The 19,925-nt window shown below is 37.3% G+C and overlaps 1 protein-coding gene across 1 annotated transcript; it reads left to right on the forward strand.

Moving 5' to 3' along the window:
- The first annotated feature begins 389 nt into the window (after positions 1 to 389).
- LOC113228145 lies at positions 390 to 16,289 on the forward strand. The gene is made up of 11 exons (XM_026461334.1): positions 390 to 506; positions 2,272 to 2,398; positions 2,623 to 2,712; positions 6,281 to 6,397; positions 8,482 to 8,694; positions 10,170 to 10,274; positions 11,125 to 11,185; positions 11,293 to 11,407; positions 11,479 to 11,561; positions 13,149 to 13,254; positions 15,381 to 16,289. Exons 4-11 carry the CDS (start codon positions 6,391 to 6,393, stop codon positions 15,963 to 15,965), a joined length of 1,275 nt encoding a protein of 424 aa, XP_026317119.1. The 5' UTR covers positions 390 to 506; positions 2,272 to 2,398; positions 2,623 to 2,712; positions 6,281 to 6,390; the 3' UTR covers positions 15,966 to 16,289.
- The last annotated feature ends 3,636 nt before the right edge of the window (positions 16,290 to 19,925 follow it).

The raw sequence follows: 19,925 nt of genomic DNA on the forward strand, positions 1-19,925 counted from the left end.
AAAAAGAGGACTATCCTTCAAAAAATTTGTTTGGAGTGCCGACTCTTCAACGTAGTGGTTAGATCCTCTTTGCTGAGCAGCTTTTAAGTTAGAGAGTTCTATTGTAATCTGAAAAATGTGTTGCCCGTGCGATTTGACATTTATTTATTTAGAAATCGCACGGGCAACACATTTTTCAACGAATTATACAGATTAAAAATAAATTATATTTCACAATATATAACACTGAATTGCCAATTAAATAAACTAAATATTACATATAAATTAATAAATTCACATTCGTCAGTGTAGGTATTTTATATGTTTCCTTTTGTGTTTTCAGAGACATGACTCGTGTTCATAGTTGTCTCGTGGACGGTTGTTCGTCCACATCATTGACATCACACTTGTGCCGGTGGCCTCGCAGCGTTGAACTGGAACGAGTATGGATAGACCTTCTAAAGTCTCACAGCTCAAGATTAACATCTACGCTTACGCACCGGAACCGCATTCATAGGCATGCCTATGTGAGTTATTTTACACTGTAAAAGCTATCTCCGTGGTTTAACGATTTATTACCTGCATGCCCGCCTGTAGCAAATATTTTTGTAATGAGTTTAAAGTTATGTAAATACATAATTATGTGCTCAACTCTGTAGCACAAACTGTTTACAGGAAATTAAAATGTAAACAGATATAATGCACAACAGTATTTTCGTACATCATCATCAGCATCAACCGATAGCACGTCCCACTGCTGGGCACGGGACTGCACTAAAGAAAACTCAGGCCCGGTGCGGGTTGGGGACTTTTACACATGCGAGATAGCATTTTATCAAACAACCTATACTGGGCAACCTGAACTATAGACAATAGTATGGTCCTTGGAACTTGGACATGAATTATCACCAACCAAGGCTTTATGTCTACAACACCACAATAAATAAATTCATTTACTAAAGTTCACAATAATTATGTGATGCAATATATTAGTATAATAAAATAAACGATAAAGCGAAGTGTTGTTGCGGAGGAGTAGCAAGGCAATTAATTTATCATTGAATTTATTTGTTTTTATGTCAAATCCAAACTAATATTAATTAAACATGTGAAAGTAACTTTATTCTGATGAATTTTGAAAACTTTAGAGATAGATAGGTAGGATCTAGGAGAATGTCCTATGTCCGTAGGCTAAATACTTTTGTCACAAAAATCAAGTCATAAAGAGGGTGAAATACAAATGAATTGAATGGAGAACTCCAATAAAACTATGAAGATTAGTATAGTGCAGTTGGCTACTTGAAGCATCTCATCATCTAATTCCACGCAGACGAAGTTACGGGCACCAGCTAAATAATAAAGTCTAAAAATACGCATTCAATATATGTACCTACTGTATGCTGTATGACAAGTAAGTACTTACCCATTTGTACTAGTTGTTGCATGATAATAGTCTTGGGGCCCTTTTGCAAGACTCCATATAAGTACACTATATATTCTCAGGGACTTTATGGAAAAAAGATTAAGTTCTCAGATTTCTAGGCTTGTTCCTATAGAATCTTGTCTCATAAAACTTGAAGCCTTAGCGCCCAGTTACATGAGAAGAAAGTTTTCGCGCGGCCGCCGCACGGCGGTTACCACGCCTTCATGAACATTAATGGCAAATCTGAATTTTATTTATTGTGCAACAATATTTAAATTCGTCTCAACAAAAATACCGCGCGGCCGCCGCGTAGATCAAATTCAAGCTAGGCTAACCCGCGTGCCCGGAACGCTCATTTAAATTAAAACGTAAAAGCTAAACAAATAGAGCGTATTTTGCCATGACAGCTAAACGCACGCGGTCGCTGCGCGGCGGCAACGCTGACTCCGCTCTTCGACCGCGCGGGGTGAGCGCGATGTTTTGATGATGATTCGTGTCGAATAAATGCAGGTTACAGGTAAAAACATGCACAATCCAAAATTGAATTATTCCAATAGTTCCGGACACATAATTCGAGCCACCACGCATTTTCAGTATTAAGTGCCCTAAGCTTAAACAATGTTTGATTGATCAAAAACTATTATGCAATTTCAAACTAGATACTAAACGTCTTACCATAAGTCCTTGTTGGGAATTTGGATTTGCAAAACCAGGGGATAACTTTTTCTTTAATCATAACACTATTTTTGTATTCTAGCCCTGTATGGCAAAAATGCAAGGTGGCTCGAATTATGTGTTCGGGAGTAGATATTCAATAATTGTAATTTGATATGTAAGTACTATACCTACAAAAATGTTGTACATTTCAGGTTTGCCATCTTCACTTTGAGGAGAAATTTATTAAGAATGATCATGCAAGAGTGCCACTGTCATGGCCCACATTATTTTCTGAAGAGGAAATTTCAAGTAGAAGACCCACTCGTCCTGTTACTGTCTGTAAGTATTCAATATTTCGGAATCTATGTGTAATATCGTCGCCTTACTTTCTCAAACGCGTATCTTAAAGCACAAAGGAACTGAAATGCAAAAAATGGATTACTTTAAATCGCTCTCCTGTAATATTTTCCAAATTCATGTTTTCCACTTCCACACAAATCCACACTTTTCCTTTTCATTGTCAAGTAGGATATGATTTATACACTCTCTTTCTTACATTTTAGTCCGACCAGTGGGAGACCATTCTTATGCTGTGGCACCATGGACCAATGTAGAGTTGGTGCCACAGAAAAGAAAATGGGCCAAGAGTCACAGTAAGTATATTTATTTATACTATGCACGGTGATTCACGCTCCATACTAAGGCGGTCATAAATACGTAACTCCGAAATTATTATTATTTTTTTATTTTATTACGTTAAAATATGATTAGGTAAACGTAAATTAATAAAATTATACATTTTAAAAAATATTTGACAATATTTAGGTGTAAAAATGTCTCGCAGTAATTTTGTTTTTAGACGATGTATCTAAAACATTTTATACTGCGACTTTTAATGGTAAAACTGTGTAAATAATGATTATTTGTATTAACAATAACCACAAATGAATAAATTAAAACAATAAAAATACATAAAAAAGTTCATTTTACAAAATACAAACAAAACACAAATTATACCAAAATACATTAAATCTCAACAATATTAACTTTAAATACATAACAAGTCTAATACAGCTTTTGACAGTACACCTTTTTTTTTAACAGGTAACTTTCGTAGACCTGTTATGAAGGGATCTGAATGAAGAAGCAGCCTATTTACTAAATCTGTGTTGGTCACAATGCGACTCATTTTACGCGTATGATTTTTTCTAAAAGACTTGATGTATTTGTTAGTCGCTTCAGCTGCTTCTTCAGACAACTCTCCGATTGACAACAAACCGTAATCTATAACATTAGCACCATGAATTAGAACTTTGTGAACGGAAGCAGGCATGTTATACCACGGATACTCGGCAACTAACTGCCGAGCCGTCTCTAAAGCGAACTCTTCGAAGTTCGTCTTATTAATATTATATCCCGAATTTAAACATTGAAGGATGATCCAGCAACGATCTAGGAGATCCTTCTTGATCCCAGTAATTTCAGCGGAAATTTCTGAATTCGAGAAAAACCGCCTGGCTGTATTACCATATCGTTTGATGTTCCGCTTCCGCCACTTTTAGGCTTATCCACTATAAGCCCTAATCTTTCTCTAAATTGAGTCTGAACATATGATTTTTTTGCAGCAACAAGCATTTTGTCATTAGCGGACCTAGCTTGCCATTTCCTAACATCTAACTTGTACGCGACATGAACAAAATATTCAAAAAAACGTATTAACGCGTGAAGAGGTGATAAACCAAATTCATATTTACTCTCATCGACTTCCTTATTTAAACATTCGTCAATTTTGTTCATTTCACTGGGCAAGGCGTTACAAATAAAACATTTTGATGAAGAAACACCACTAAGTGCATTACACACTTTACCATCTACCATAGTAAGTTGCAAACAATGAGTAATGCGATATTCGCGATCTTCTTCCTTGAAAACAGTAGGCTGCAAGTTCCTTATTTTATCTTTAAAATGAGCTTCTTCCTCAACTGACACTGCAGTCGATTCCTTCAAATATCGGAGGCGTATAGGACGACAGTATCGAGTTGATGAAGGACGAGGATTTTTCCACAAAACTACTGAATTTTCTTTGTTATCTGTTGTCAAAACAAGCTGAAGTGGCACATACGAAGTAACAAACAGGCTACTGTCTTCAAGAGTGGAGTCAGAAAAACACTGTTTATATTCTGAATGCCCTGTACTGCCATCGAAACCCCATTTCCCTATCAAAGATGTCTTATCTAGAGACTCATTAGGTACACTATCCAAAACATCTTTTTGAGACTTGAGAATCCGATTGGCAGTATGATCTAATAAACTTTGAAGTTCGACTTCGGCGGATGATTCTGTAACAGTAATATCTGAAGGATAACAGTGTTTTTTAGATTCCACGACACTTTGGTAAGATGGGAAAATGGTTTTTGAAAACTTATTGTCTATAAATTTCTTTACTAATATATATTGATGTCGAGTTAACTGAGCTTCAACAATGAGCGATAAAACTTCGCTAGAATCGATTTCAGGACAAGACAAGCTATCGGACGCATTGAGCAATGACTGTACAAGAGAAGGGTCTTGGTTAGACAAACTAGCCAATCTTCTCCTTTTTGTACGTTTACTGGTGTCGTCAAAGTTAATTCTCGGACGGCCATGCGATGAAGAAGTTGATGGTTTAACTTCGTCAAAGCTCTGAGATACACGTAACTCAGTTCGCTGTACATCAATATTTTCAACGACATGCAGCCAATCTGAATATTTTTCTAAGAATTTAGATCTAGTACGATTCGACTTTGCCCAGTAGTGGGAAATTCGTTTACAAATATTCTTAATTTTAAGGCTTAAAGTCTCTAAATCAATATTTTCGATGTCGTCAGAAAGGGATGATGTTTCGGTCAAAGTGCTCAGGACGTGTTGCATTTTTTCATTTGGATTACCCACTTTAGAGTGCCAAATATCAAAAATTGTCATCCTCGATACAGAACATTTGAAAAATGTACCTAAAACAATATGAAAGCTGAACTTAAAAAAAATTAAAAATTCAATACTATGGACATGCATACTTTGACACCCCTTTAAGCCAAGAAGAGGCAGCAAGATGCAAATGAAACTTATAGCTCTTAATAAGGACATACTCCTTATTCAAAAACCATATACCTCAGGTGCAGCTCAGCGCAGCCAAAAGTTGTAGGTCTAAAGGAAATTAAGTTATGCCAAAAATTTTCACCAAAAAACTGCCTTCAATAAAAAAATTATATAAAAAAAAGTATGCATAAAAAAAATTAAAAAAAATTGATAATAAAAGTACATAATGCTCTTGGATCTCCATGCTTTCACAACACGTAAACACTTGATTTGGAATAGTGACACTCAAAAACAAAGTGATTAAGTTTCGATGACTCACACGTGGTGATAATTAGTCTCGCGATGCGCTCACTTCCGATGCACAAAAGTGAATGATAACGTGACCTAATTACATTGATATTTATAGTTTTTGGAAGCTTGTTAACTAGTTACTAACTTAGTGAGTTGATCTAACCGGGATAAGCCAATGATTTTTTTTGATTTATGGCCTATGGGGGAATCACAGTGCTATGTGGTCTGTGATTTATACATATATATTTAAGTATACCTATATGTTTTGTATGTATATCTAATATGTATTATTGTTATTATAATTATATCATCTTTTTTTTTCATTTCGCTCTCGCATGTAATTAGAGGATAACTACATTTTGGCTGGCTTTGTCCTGTTTTATATCATTTTAATTTAATCTAGTAATAATAAGCTGTTGTTGTCCCAAATAAAATAAATAAATTTAAAAAGAAAGTGTTCCATACTCTTTTTACTTAGACAAGTGACGGGACGAACAAGTTGTGTGCCTGATGGTAAACTACACGCCTGTCCATAACAGTTATAGTTCCACTCAGAGCATTAAATCGCAAAGATCTGGTGGGCACTGCCACTGCGCCCGTCACTCTGAGACACAAGTTGACAAATCCCATGTGCCTGTAATTTCACCAGCACCCCCCTTCAAAACCGGAACACAGTAATGCTGACAATACTGCCTGGCAAAAATAGGTAAAGGGCAGTACTACCCCAGACGAACTTTTTCACAAGGAGCTCTACTGCTATAAATATATATGAAATATAGTAAAAATTAGACATTATTGCTTAATAACAATTTTACTTTCATTTCTATGATCCTACTTTTTATGTTACCTTTGCAGTTGAGTTAGCTTCGAATGTGAAAACCCTATATCATGACCACAATTACGTACATAATCCCAACAAAACAATAAAACTGACCTCGTGTAGTCAAGATGAATCAGGATTACAAATGCCAGGTAAGGTCCTGTACAGAGTGTTTTATTTAAATGAGACAGATGGGGAAATCCGAAACTACAGAAGATACAAGGAAACTGTCTTAGAGATCATTAAGGGTCGTAATCCAGAACTATACTCAATGCTCAAGTCAGGATCTGAGTATGATTTCAAGCACTGGAAATACAACCCTAAATGCAAGGACTTGAGCATAATTTCTAGTGCTTTAAATAATGCTCAAGTCAGGAGTTGAGTATGGTTTAAAGCACTCGAAATCATACTCTGGTCCCTGCCATTAGAGTCGTATTTCCAGTGCTTGAAATCATACTCAGATCCTGATTGCAATTAAAACACAAGCACTGGAAATACGACCCTAATGGCAGGGACTTGAGTATGATTTCGAGTGCTTTAAACCATACTCAAATCCTGACTTGAGCATTGTGTCTTTCTTTGTAATGTAAGTCTTTTTTTGTGATAACAATTTTGGCATAGTCAATTTTTTGGTCAAGCGTGAGTTGTCCATAAAAATGTATAAATTTAATCAACATTTTTTTAGTGCTGGTCGACTCAATTTCATGAAAGGATCATTTCATTGTATGGGACGAAAAAAATCGGGACAGCACAAGTCGGTCAAATTTCATAAAATATTTTTTTGTTTAATGCTAATTAATAGACTCAGTTTCTTATAAGTATGACTATATGGTATCGGAAGAAAAAAATTGAAACAGAAGTTGGTAAAATTGAATAAGAAAAATTTTTCATCAGTCTCATTGTATTTTTTTTTTTTAATTTTATGTAGACAGCAAACAAGCATACGGCCCGCCTGATGGAAAGCGGTCACCGTCCCCTACGAACGCCTGCAACACTAGGGGCGTCACTAGCGCGTTGCCTTTTGAAAGGCTCCATGCTGTATTCCTGCGGGACAACCCCGACAGGCAGTTCATTCTGGCGTCCAGGAGCTCCAGCCCAAACATTACAGCAGTATTCCATGTGGGGCGGAATTGTGACTTATAAAGTAGCAGTCTGCTCCGAAGTGAAATACCGCTTAGCCCTGTTGAGCACACCAAGCTTTTTGGACGCTAACTTGACTTTGCCATCTAAGTGCCTACGGAACTGAACGTCACAAGAGATATCGACGCCAGGGATCCTGATGCTCTCCGAGATATTTAATGGCTTGTTCTGGAACTGAAGGTCTGCAGCAAATGGAGGCTTTTTAGCGGTGAACGCGCAAACTTGTGTCTTGATGGGGTTAAATTGGACTAAGTTTAGTCGTCCCTAATCAGAAACCCTCTCCAGGGTTTTTTCTGTTTGTGACACAAGTTGTTTTCGGCTCACCTCTACGAAAGACCAAGGGGACTTAGCATGGCCAGTGTAATATATGTCCACCTTGCTGTCAACCGCGTAACAGTGAATGCCGTGAGTAGATAGCATATCACTGATGTGCAGCAAAAACAGCGTTGGAGACAGCACAGAACCTTGTAGGACACCCGCGTTAATGTCCAACCCGTCAGAGCAACTACCGTCGACGACGGCTCTTATGCTTCTGCTGGGCAGAAAGCTCTCAACCCATTTGCATAGGCCCTCGGGTAACCGCTATGATGGTAACTTCGAAAGAAGACTTCGGTGCCAGTCACGGTCAGACGCCTTCGCCATGTCAAGGCTGACAGCTCACCTTGACTCTCAATGGCAGAAGCCCATTGGTGAGTGAGATACACTGAAAGGTAGAGCGACAATGGCGGAAGCCATATTGGCGGTCGCTGATTAGGTCATGAACTTATAGGTATCTAAGGAGCTGGGCGTTAATTACACGCTCCATCACCTTGGAGTGATATATATATAGTATGATGCAGTGGATATATCTTCTATGGTTTCGGATTTCCCCATACTGTCCTATTAAAAAAAAAAACACTATCTAAAAGAATTAAGTGACGAAGACTGACACAATTGTTTCTATTTTTGACAACCTCGGTGGTCCAAAGGTCTGCTCTGTAGATGCAGTTATGATTTGAGTGTTCTAGGTAGCTTCTAGGAGTGAATTTCTTTGCTCTGGTACTCTGTAGTGCAGGGAATTCCCTGGTTTGAGACCAGATCAGTGTGGCTGTTTCAGACATTAGCCCCGTTGTAACAACGCCTGCGGCAGCTTTATCCAAAGCTGCCATGATAACTCACCAAGAAACTCCATTGATTCTATTAGAGAAGAACGATGATCAATTGCAATTGATAGAGGAGACTCAAGTGGATTCCAATTTTGAATATATAATTGAGGCTGATGAAGAGGGTCCGTTTTCATGGCAGAAGAGTATTGTCGTTCCGTGTGACGGTAAGCATCACATTGTTTTTGACCAATTACTTCACAAATTCATATATAATTACCCTGTTACTAAGTCCAATACACAGGATTGGTTGTAAAATAGTAATTAAAAAAAACCTCGCAAGACTATATCACTAACATCATAAACAACAAATTTTATTCCATAACTTTTTACATAATAAATTTGCCATAAATAAACTTTTAAGTTATTGTTGTTCTATCTGACACTTTTTAGATGTGTGTTTTGAACAACGCGTGCATGATGTCATTTATAAAAAAAAAAATTTTAGTGGTTGGTGCTTTCTTTTGCTAACGCACTGAGTTATCACTATTAAGAGAGAACTATTCGCGTACTTTTATATTTGTACGAAAGTAAAATCGTTAAAAGTCATGGAACAAAAGTTGTTCTTTATAATGATACTTAGTAATATAGTTTTATTTTTATAGTATCTAGTAACGGGACGTAAAAGTCGTGCGCCTGATCGTAAGCTACACGCCTGTCCATAACAGTTGCAGTGCCGCTCAGAGCTTTAAATCGCAAAGATCGGAGGGGTACTGCCACTGCGCCCGTCACCCTGAGACATAAGTTGACAAATCCCATGTGCCTGTAATTTCACCAGCACCCTTCAAAATCGGAACGCAGTAATGGTCACATTACTGCTTGGCAGCAGAAATAGGTAAGGTGGCAGTACTTTCCTGGACGAACTCTTTCACAAGGAGCTCTACTGCTACTAAGTCACTAAATCTAATAGTCCTGCTACTAAGTCTAATAGTTCTGTGAGATTGTTAGTATTTTTAAAATAGACGAATGCTGGGTTATCTTACTTATATTAAGCGATGTTGTGGCCGACAATACGCTTAAGAGGGAGCAGAGGAAAAATTCCTAATCTTCGATTTGATTTTAGAGGGGTATATCCACTTTAAAGTTAAAAATAAAATATTGTATGAGTAACTACACGATATATTCAAGCATAGACATTACTCAGAAACATAAAACAATAAAGTTTCCTCGATAGATAAAAATCACATGACCTCTAATTTTCACATTTTTTCGATTTATCCTCGAAATGCTACAGGCTATTAGGACAAAAATTAGATAATTAATTATATTTATGCATGATCGACAACAGAAACGAATTTTTTTTTAATCCCTTTAGTTTTAGAGTTATTCCACTTAAAATGAATTTGGTACTTTTAATGCGCAAAATTCAACATCTCCTGTCGCATGTCACGCGAACTTCAGGCATATGTTTGTTTCACAAATTTGAACGGCGCCAACGTCAACACTTTTTGGCATGAGAGCTCTTAAGCATTTGCACACAAATGTCTAGCAAATGCCTATTCCCGTTTCGTCTAATCATAATACATAATAATCCTACTATTGTTTGTTTTTAGTACTGAAGTGTTTATAAAATTACACACGAAGGTAACCTTAAATAGCAAGTTGGAAGTTTTTGAGCTTTTTAATATTTTTCTTATTGCAGAGGAGATTGTGAGTTCAGAGCTGTCGAGTCAGCTGATTGACGACGACGTGCTGCTGTACGACTCGGAGCCACATTACAGTCATGCTGCGCAGGATATATTTGCAGGTGATATAACGTTTTATTTCTAGACGCTATAAGGTTGCCTAGCAGAAATATCTTAAAGCAAGAGCTTTAATCTTAAGTCAGTCTTTAAAATGCACAATAGCGATCCTCGGCATTCTGAATTTCAAAATTAGTCCAAATTTAATTTGATTTGATAATGCAGTCAATATAAATTTTGCCTTTAAAAACCTTTGCCTTCATATTGTGAAAGATTAAATACATAACTAAATTTTTCTACTACTAATGGCAAGAAAAAAATAGTTTAAATTTATGAAAAGTAATCCTTACCCCTAATCAATAGTAATAATAATAACAACAAACACACTTGTAGACCCGCACTAGGGAAACCCTGTGTCGAGAATACGATGGACACACACATAGAAAACCACCAATTACACCCAAACTCACAAGAGAAATAAATGTAGGCCATACAAATATTTCTCCCGGCACGGGAATCGAACCCGGGACCTCTGCGTGACAGTCCGGCATGATAACCGTTCGGCCACGGAAGCAGTTAAAATTATTACATATAAAAATCGACCCATGAAGTGTGTCGAAATTGCCAAGTTTACAGGGGAGCGTTTTAAAGTTCTGAATTCAGTGAAATGAGCATAACACGTGACTTTAGCATTTCTCAGTTTTATTTGGCAAAGCTCATTACTCACAAAGAGTATTATAAAATCCTGGATATCGGTTAGATGATCTATTACATGGTCACTCTTTCAGTAAATTCAATTCAATTCAGCAATTTCGACATACGATACTTTACGTAGGAGGGGTCGATTAATATTTATAAAATTGTTACATATATACAAAGAGACAATTTACGCGAGTATGAATTTTCAATTTGCAGAAGAAACAGAGGAAGTACTGGAGGAGTTGAAATGCAACCTGTGTGAAAACATTATAAAGGGGTAAGAAGCACTGCTTATTTATTATTACGCGATTTCAACTGCAAAGTAGCAACACCCCGTCAAACGCTACCTTACGACGCAGCTGACCCCGGCCATATCCTCCGCAGTGGGTTCCGGTACTCGTGCGTCCAGTGCCCCGACTTCGACCTGTGCGGCGCGTGCGAGGCGAAGGGAGCGCACCGGATGCACTACGTGCTCAGGTCGCCTGGCACCAAGGACGTCGTGAGTTCATCGTTTGTACATGGTCGCACCTCACTAGAGACAGAATCACTCAACTGCTTGTGTGGTTCCAGAGCGAAGTGCAGCTGATGCTGCGCCGGATCCGCCAGACGCTACTGACCGACTCCGTCGTCTCGCTCCGCGACCACCCAGGCGGGTGAGTATGACTACATTGGCTTCAATTCACGGCAGCTCATCCCATAGGACCTGAAGTCCTGAACGCTAATGCTGTACAATGGACGTCATAATGATCTGGACGATCTAATTTTTTTTCAGTACCTAGTAGCAGAGCTCCTCGTGTAAAAGTTTGTCTAGGGAACTACTGTCACCTTACTTATTTCTGCCGCCAAGCAGTAATGTGACTATTACTGCGTTTCGGTTTTGAAGGGTAAGGGTGCTGGTGAAATTACAGGCACATAAGACTATTTAACTTATATCTCAGGGTGACAGTCGCAATGGCAGTGCACCTCAAATCTTAGCTATACATATACGCAACATTACTACATTGTTTAACATTTACTTTTTTTTTGTTATTTGATGCCGACTATATTGAACACTGTTTCCTTGTATACGGAATACTATATAATAAAGTCCACGCCAAAACTCGAGGTCTTATTCTGTACATCAAAACAATTTCCTTTCCATATTCAATACTTAAATTAATAGTAAAAAAAAATCAATTTAAAGCGTGTCAATTCCATCTAGCGCCCCCTAAACGTACTTACTCGCAAGCTTGCTCGGCCCGTTATCGCGTTCAATTTTTTTTATGTAGATGGCGTTTCTCGCTATCGACCCTGTCTTGCCAAAATATGAACTTATTTATACCAAATATGGTAATTATTAAACCACTTCTGGTAACTTTCGTCTTAAGAACGATTACCGACCCTCAACCCGCGCGCCCCAATTAGTATTCGATTCGAGAATCCGCCGAAAACGTTTGTTTAAGATAGAAAAGTTTTCACGTAGTTACGTTTACGTCTGGTTTCCCACAGTGATCTACTGGCTGATTTTTATTTAGCCTATTTAAAATTGTGCCCAACGATGTACTACCTATTTACAAAATTCGCTGCAAAAATCTTGTTTCGATGTTAAGAACAAGGAACTGATGTTGTGTTGCGAAAATCTTTCCATCTTATACGGGGTGTAAAAAAAAATCACTGACTATTTTAAAGGAGCATAGGTACTGGTATAATAGAAATAAAAAATACATGTACGATTTTTTTTTTTCAAATACTTGACAAATGAATAAGTTATGACGTCTCGAAGTTTTCCGAGAAATTGTGAAATAATATTGACATCCCACGATTAATAGACGCTGTTGCTATAGCATCGTGGGCGAAAGTCAGCGCGCGGTTTATTAACTTCGGTTGCCGAACAGTTAGCTCTGTGGGCGCTGGAATGGAGATTTCGGAATCGACTTGCGGTAGGTTAGGGTAATTGCTGGCAGTGTTGGCCAAAATTTAATTGTTCAGTCAATTAAAGATTGACGATTAATTAATTGTCAATTGCGAAACAGCAATTTACAATTGATTAATTGTTAATTGCGAGAACAGCAATAGGGTAGGTTAGGTGGTGGGTTAGGGGGTGGATTAAGGAGTGGGTTAAGGGTTGAGTTAGTGGAAGGGTGTTAATATTTTAAAACCGAAAAAATTGGGTTTTTTTATTTCACCAATGTATTGTCTTACTGAATCATATGGACAGTGTTTTTTTATCATCCTGTATAATTATAATTGATTCCATGTAGGCTGACAGACGAGGTGAAAGAAGAGTTTGAGGAGGGACCAGAGTCCGGAAGTGAAGAGCACGACCCTCTCTCGGGCGACGTTGACCTCGCGGAAGCTACTTTACAGGTAAAGTTTTCTTGGAGATCTGCAGATATTGTTTCACCAGTCTGATTTCAGCCAAAGAATATTGCAAATAAAAGTTGGTGAATGAATAGTTTTTTTAATGTATATTCTAGTAAGGGGTCATTCCTGCGAAAATGACACCGCGGCTCAAAAAAATAAATTACACAATTTGGTTTTAATTATATGACTAGAATACGCCCAATAAATTAAATCATTAGAAATAAATGAGATTTTTCGGATATTGTACAATTATTCTATTCTCTTCATTAACGCAGCCATAGAGCAATCGTCTATGGTGAAGCATTTGTTGAAGTATGTTAGCCACAATTTTCGCGGTTATTGGTGCGTCTTTCTAAATAATAATAATAATAATAATAATAATAATAACGCTCACACTCAACATAGCCCCGCACTAGGGAAACCCTGTGTCGCGGGTGCCATGGACACACACATAGACAACCACAAATTACACCCAAACTCACGAGAGAAATAAATGTAGGCCATACAAATATTTCTCCCGGCCCGGGAATCGAACCTGGGACCTCTGCGTGGCAGTCCGGCATGGTAACCGTTCGGCCACGGAGGCAGTTAAAGTTTTCTTCGACAGTAATAAGTTATTACTGTCGAAGAAAATACAATTTACGAATTTTAAAACAGTAATAAGTGATTGCATGGAAGTATATATGGTGAAGAGTTATTTAAGTTTCATTATATACTATATAATTTCAAATCCCACCCGTCACAATGAAACATATAAACTTTTATTTTTACCAATAAATATGCAATCTTTGCATTTACTTCTGTAAAAGTTACAATGATGCTAATGGTCATTATTTTGGCTTGGTTGGGCATTGTGCACGTAAATAGGAATGTAAATATTAAGATTTGGAAGTGCGTCCTACCCGTCACAGAGATAGGTGGAACACACTTCTAAACTTTTTTACTTTAACTAAATGTTTGTATTTTCATGGATTCGAATTTTTACGATGTTTACTAGGTGTAACAGTTGCTTTAATTTTGGATTTAAACATTTGATGTGTTAAACTGTGATGATTGGGACACCATTTTGTGACAGGTGGGACAAGTTACATTTGAGTACATACAATTCTAAAAAATCCACTGTTTATATGTAAGCAAATATTTTATAATTTTTGTCATAATTAAGACATTTTAACATATAAAAAAAATTCCCTATTTTCCACATTTTCCTGCTGATTTTTAGTATCAGGAAATTCATGAAAAGTCGGTCTCCACATGTTTTATGTCTAGGATGCGGCAGAATTTTTCAAATTTATTAACGCATTTTACATGCATGACTTTGTTTCATGTCGTCATAGATAGTATTTCAGGAAAAATAATAGGATTACTTTAACATTTCTTTCATTCTGTTTTTATTTTTGTGTTAAATGTCTTAATACGAGAAAAAATATAAAATATTTGCTTACTAACGATGGATCTTATATTAAACAGTGTAATTTTATTAATTCTGTGTATTCAATTGTAACTCGTTCCACCCGTCACAAAATCGTGTTCCACCCGTCACAAAATCGTGTCCCACCCGTCACAACTTAACATATTAATTTCCTTAAAATTTATCAAAGTTATGAATGAAGTGTATATATAAAATAGAACTTTAACATTCAAGTTATCACATATGAAAAACTTCCTGAACAAAATATTAATGGTTTGTCTTGATCTTTGCAATGAAGTCATCAACTCAAATAGGCGGGTGTCGTGAGTGTCCCACCCGTCACACTTAGAAAATTAAATTTTTTTAGTACAAATAAGGTACGCACGCACACACTCAACATAGGTCATAAATTTATGTTAATAAATAGTCGCGGTTGAGTTGCATATCTGGCTTCATGATATTTTCATTTTAAGTCCAATTAACCAATGGCTAGGGAGTTTCTTAAAGTTCGAGAAAAACGGAGTCAAAATCCTACCCGTCACTTTGGAATGGCCCTAAGGTTAAATTTTATCGGACATCTAAAACCATCGAGTACACAGTTATGTACTCGACGCCTAAAACTCATGTTTTTGGACAGAGTGAAGCAACACAGATCAATTCTGTACCTTATTCTTTTGACGTACCTATGAATTAATTTATTATATATTTTTCACACCAGGAGTTAAGTTTGGACGAGTGCTCGGATACAGGAGCGACGGAATCCGAAGAAGACGAACCTCCCCAGAAGAGACCTGCGCTCTCTCCATTCGAATTCCTCGATACACCGTATACCTTCACACTTGAATCTAAACTAATATCTACTGCTCAAGAAAATCAGATTTTACTTGAAATAGAGCCCCAAGAAATACGAGAGAATTATGTACCAGTTCCTGATGGAACAAAACAGATGCCAATGAATCTGCCAATGGGACCACTAACATACAAATATATACCAAAAGAGACATGTCTACTATTAGCAGGATCATCACAGCAAGGTCATAACTCCGACACACCTGTGAGCGTCCACACTGTCACTGGAAAACGGGTATTATTACCAATTACACCAAGTAATGTTATCGATCAAGAGAATACAAATAAACTAGGTAATTTTATTGGTTCGAAAACAATTCCATCAGTCAGAAAAGAAGATAAATTAGTGCAATTGAGAACAATGAATCCAAGTGTAAGAATAGAAAGACTTGATGTACACACATTAAATAAATATCGAAGAGTTAGACAGACTCGCATCGATGCTCCCAGATGATAATAACAACTTCGGATAAATAATATGTAGCGGACTGTATGAATGGGTTCGGGTGGGTGCTGTCAACGAGTGAGTGTTGACCAAAGTAAATGTACTCACAGTTTATTAATTTATTACAAAACACGTTCAGCAATCAATCCAAAAACAAACAATGGTAAAGAAAAGGCGCCAAAAACACCCACATTCAAATTTTGAATTTAAATATAAAACTCAAACTTACGAAGTCTATAAAATATACTCCTGGACACATATTCGAGCCACCTCGCAATTTTGTCGTAAAGGGCTAGAATATAAAAACAGTGTTATCATCGAAGAAAAAGTTTTCCCGGTTTTGCAAATCCAAATTCCCAACAAGGACTTATGTAAAAGACGTTTAGTATACTAGTTTCAAAATTCCATAATAGTTTTTGATCAATCAAACATTAAATAAATAAATAACGCACACGCTCAACATAGCCCCGCACTAGGGAAACCCTGTGTCGCGGGTGCTATGGACACACACATAGACAACCACAAATTACACCCAAATTCACGAGAAACAAATGTAGGCCGTACAAATGTTTCTCCCGACCCGGGAATCGAACCTGGGACCTCTGCGTGGCAGTTCGGCATGGTAACCGTTCGGCCACGGAGGCAGTTAAATTTATTATTTAGTTATAATTATTCATTGTTTAAGCTTAGGGTACTTAATACTAAAAATGCGTGGTGGCTCGAATTATTTGTCCAGGAGTATACATACAAAAGAGATTTCTAGCGACTGCTGAGATTCGCTACACAATGGGTCGGAATAAGCAGTGTCCGTAGTTTAGTGAGGATTGGCTATTGAGCGTGGCGTACTATGTACGTAAATGCAATGTGAAAAACACATACAAGCTGTCTTTTTTCCACTATTTTGACTAATGTGTTCAAGGGACACTTGATGACTTTCTCTATCACACCAAGTCGTCTGACGTTGCCGCCACCATGTACAGAATCACCAACATAAGCAAACCTACACGAGTGTTGTTCACACCGACTCCTGTTAATTGATCTACATAATGAAATTAGCGAGAGCTCGAAATTGAAAATCGTCGGTATTTATAATAAGGGCGAAAGTGCCATTTCGAAAAACTTTTCAATGTTATGGCTCCATCGAAATAATCAATGACTTCGCCAATCGACTGTGAACTGGCAATCGGTACTATCTCAATTTTAACAACTTTATAGGCGAAGAAAAAAATTGTTTGCGTCATTTATATAGCATCTGGTTTATTAAATAAAAATACGTAGTTTTTAAATATTTCTTATTACACATGTATTTTTATTTAATGAACCAGATGCTATAAAGTTGTCAAAATCGAGATAGTACCGGTTCCCAGTTCACAGTCGCAATGTCAAGTAAAAATTACTATGTACGGTAGTTTCGTAAAAATAATATAAAAATTATGGCGGACGACGCCATTAGCAAGGCCCGTGCCTCCCACAATGAGAAAAATTCTGGGAGCTGTTTTGGTTTTTCACGACTGTTTTGAAATATTTGCTTCCTGTTTTAAATTCAATTTTAAAACATAAAACTTAATTAAAACAAATATCGAATTTTAAAACAGGCGTAAATATTTTAAAACAGTCGTTGAAACTTAAACATGCTACCGTGAAAAATTTTTCGAAATTTCTACAAAACACCGTCGATACCGTCGGTAGTGAGAATTGTGTATGTTACAGAACAATTTGTGGTTGCATTTCGAAACTTTACTTTTTCAAACCTGTGTCTTATAAAGAGTGATTATTCAGTAGATGCAAAACTTTCTATTTATTTTAAATTTCTTATCAATGATGTTAGTTTGTGAATATGAAGGAAATGGTGATGTGAAATCAGAATGCAAAATTTGTATAAACAATGTATTTTTTTGTATAGTGTCTCTAAGGTAGCCCTAAATTATGCGGCACGAAGTAATAGTCCGACTCCACTTTATAGCATTTATTTATGAGTACCTAAATTATAGAAATAACGGACACGACTATGATAGGTCTGTGTCGCACTGGCGCTGCATCTCTTCGACTGGGAGCGGGTCCTCTTCCCCGTGGGTTGCATGCACCTCATGCGTCCCGTCGCCTGGGCTGGTCCACACGTAGTGATGTTCATCACCGCTAGTTGTGATGGGCCACCACATTTGCCTTTTTTTTTAATAGCGCACACACTCAACATAGCCCCGCACTAGGGAAACTGTGTCGCGGGTGCCTTGGACACACCATGTATGCCATCCCGAGTTCTTGCTAAAACGCTATACTTACCAACTGACTTTACTTCGTTCTTCGAACCGTGATCGGCTGTGAGATGTGCCTATAATGGCTTTATATGTAATACATGTCAAAGATTTATAAAGACTGATTGTAGGTAAGAGTTACTAAATATATACAATTGCTTATATATTTAGATTTTTATTTCAATGTATCCCCCATTTTACCTTCAAAGTATTTGTAGTGTCCACTGCCTAATTTCCGTGGCAATTAATATCATCTCTAAAATTTTTGCCTTAATCAAAATTTCAGATGATCTCAATTTAAAACGACATACCGCAGAATGGATACCCGCGACATTAACAGCCATTTTTTTGTGGGAATTGTATGCTTTTTAGATTTGCGATTTAGATTGCTTTTTAGAGATGCGACATCTCTCGCAAGGACTGGTAGCTGTAAAGGTACTAACTGGGTGATAAATCTTTCATAGATTTCTCATAAATGGCGCTACGACTAAAAAGTCGTTGAAATACCAAATACAAAGACAGGACGCAAGCACATAGAAAAATTCGTGAGGTCCGCTGGTTCGCTCCGTGGCTTAGTAGGTATAGCGCTTGGCACTGTATACGCACTGAGAAGAAACAAAAAATGGAAGAGACATTCTGACTTGAACAAATCCTTTAAAAAGATGGCAGGGCTGACCTGGCAAAGAATCGCCGTAAACCGAGGACAGTGGAAATCCTACTAAGAGGCATATATCCAACAGCGGAACAATAATATGCTGAGACGAAGAAGATATTATACTATATTTGGTTTACAATTTCTGCCGATACAAGTGCCATTAAGGCCTGTAAAAGGAATTTAGGTTAGGTTTTTTAAAGTAATAAAATTAATTAAATAATATTTTTTTAAATAGCAAAAAGTATTTTGTTTCGGTGGAATTAATTACAGAAAATCGAAATGAAACTTATATATTATGTTATTAGTTGTTATTTTTAATTTAGTTCAAAATGATCTTTATAATTACCGCAACCATGTAAAATAACAATTTCTAATTACCGTTGCCATAAAATATTTGTGTCTTAATTACTCAAAAACTAGTTTACCTATTCTTATGCCATTTAGATATTTGAATAGCTTAGATTAAAAGTTGTTCATATCTTTCAACGTTATTGGGTATATAAGCAAGAAAAAAAATGGCTACAGTAATTAGGCTGAGAACACCAAATTGTGAGAATGGCCGAGTATCAAAATGAATAGAGTACGCAATCGCACACACATCGTGCAAGTCGCACAAAAGTCGTTTTTTGGCGGCAAAACAGTCGCAACCTTTGACTTTCGCCGCCATTGACGAATTTGAAGTGATTTGGTTCCATGGTGTAGTGATTAGGGTGTAAGGTTCGCGTTCTGGCCGTCTCGTGGTTTCGATTCCCATAGTTGACTGCTTCCATGGTGTAGTGGTTAGTGTAAGGTTTTCGTTCCGGAGGTCGTGGGTTCGATTCCCATACTTGATTGCATCCGTGGTGTAGTGGTAAGAGTGTTAGAGGCTTTCGTTTCGAAGACGTGGGTTCGATTCCTATAGTTGACTGCTTCCCTGCTGATATTTGACGGATCTCTCTAGATCACGGATCTATTCCCATAACCGGGTGTAAAGTGTCTTGGCGCGTAATCAGACAATGTCAGTTGTTGTACTCTTTGGAAGTTGCTCTACTAAAGAGCTCTGGCCAGCACTCCGGCCAAAGC

The sequence above is a fragment of the Hyposmocoma kahamanoa genome, unplaced genomic scaffold (assembly GCF_003589595.1).
Source record: "Hyposmocoma kahamanoa isolate Upper Pololo Valley unplaced genomic scaffold, ASM358959v1 224, whole genome shotgun sequence".
Lineage (NCBI taxonomy): Eukaryota > Metazoa > Arthropoda > Insecta > Lepidoptera > Cosmopterigidae > Hyposmocoma > Hyposmocoma kahamanoa.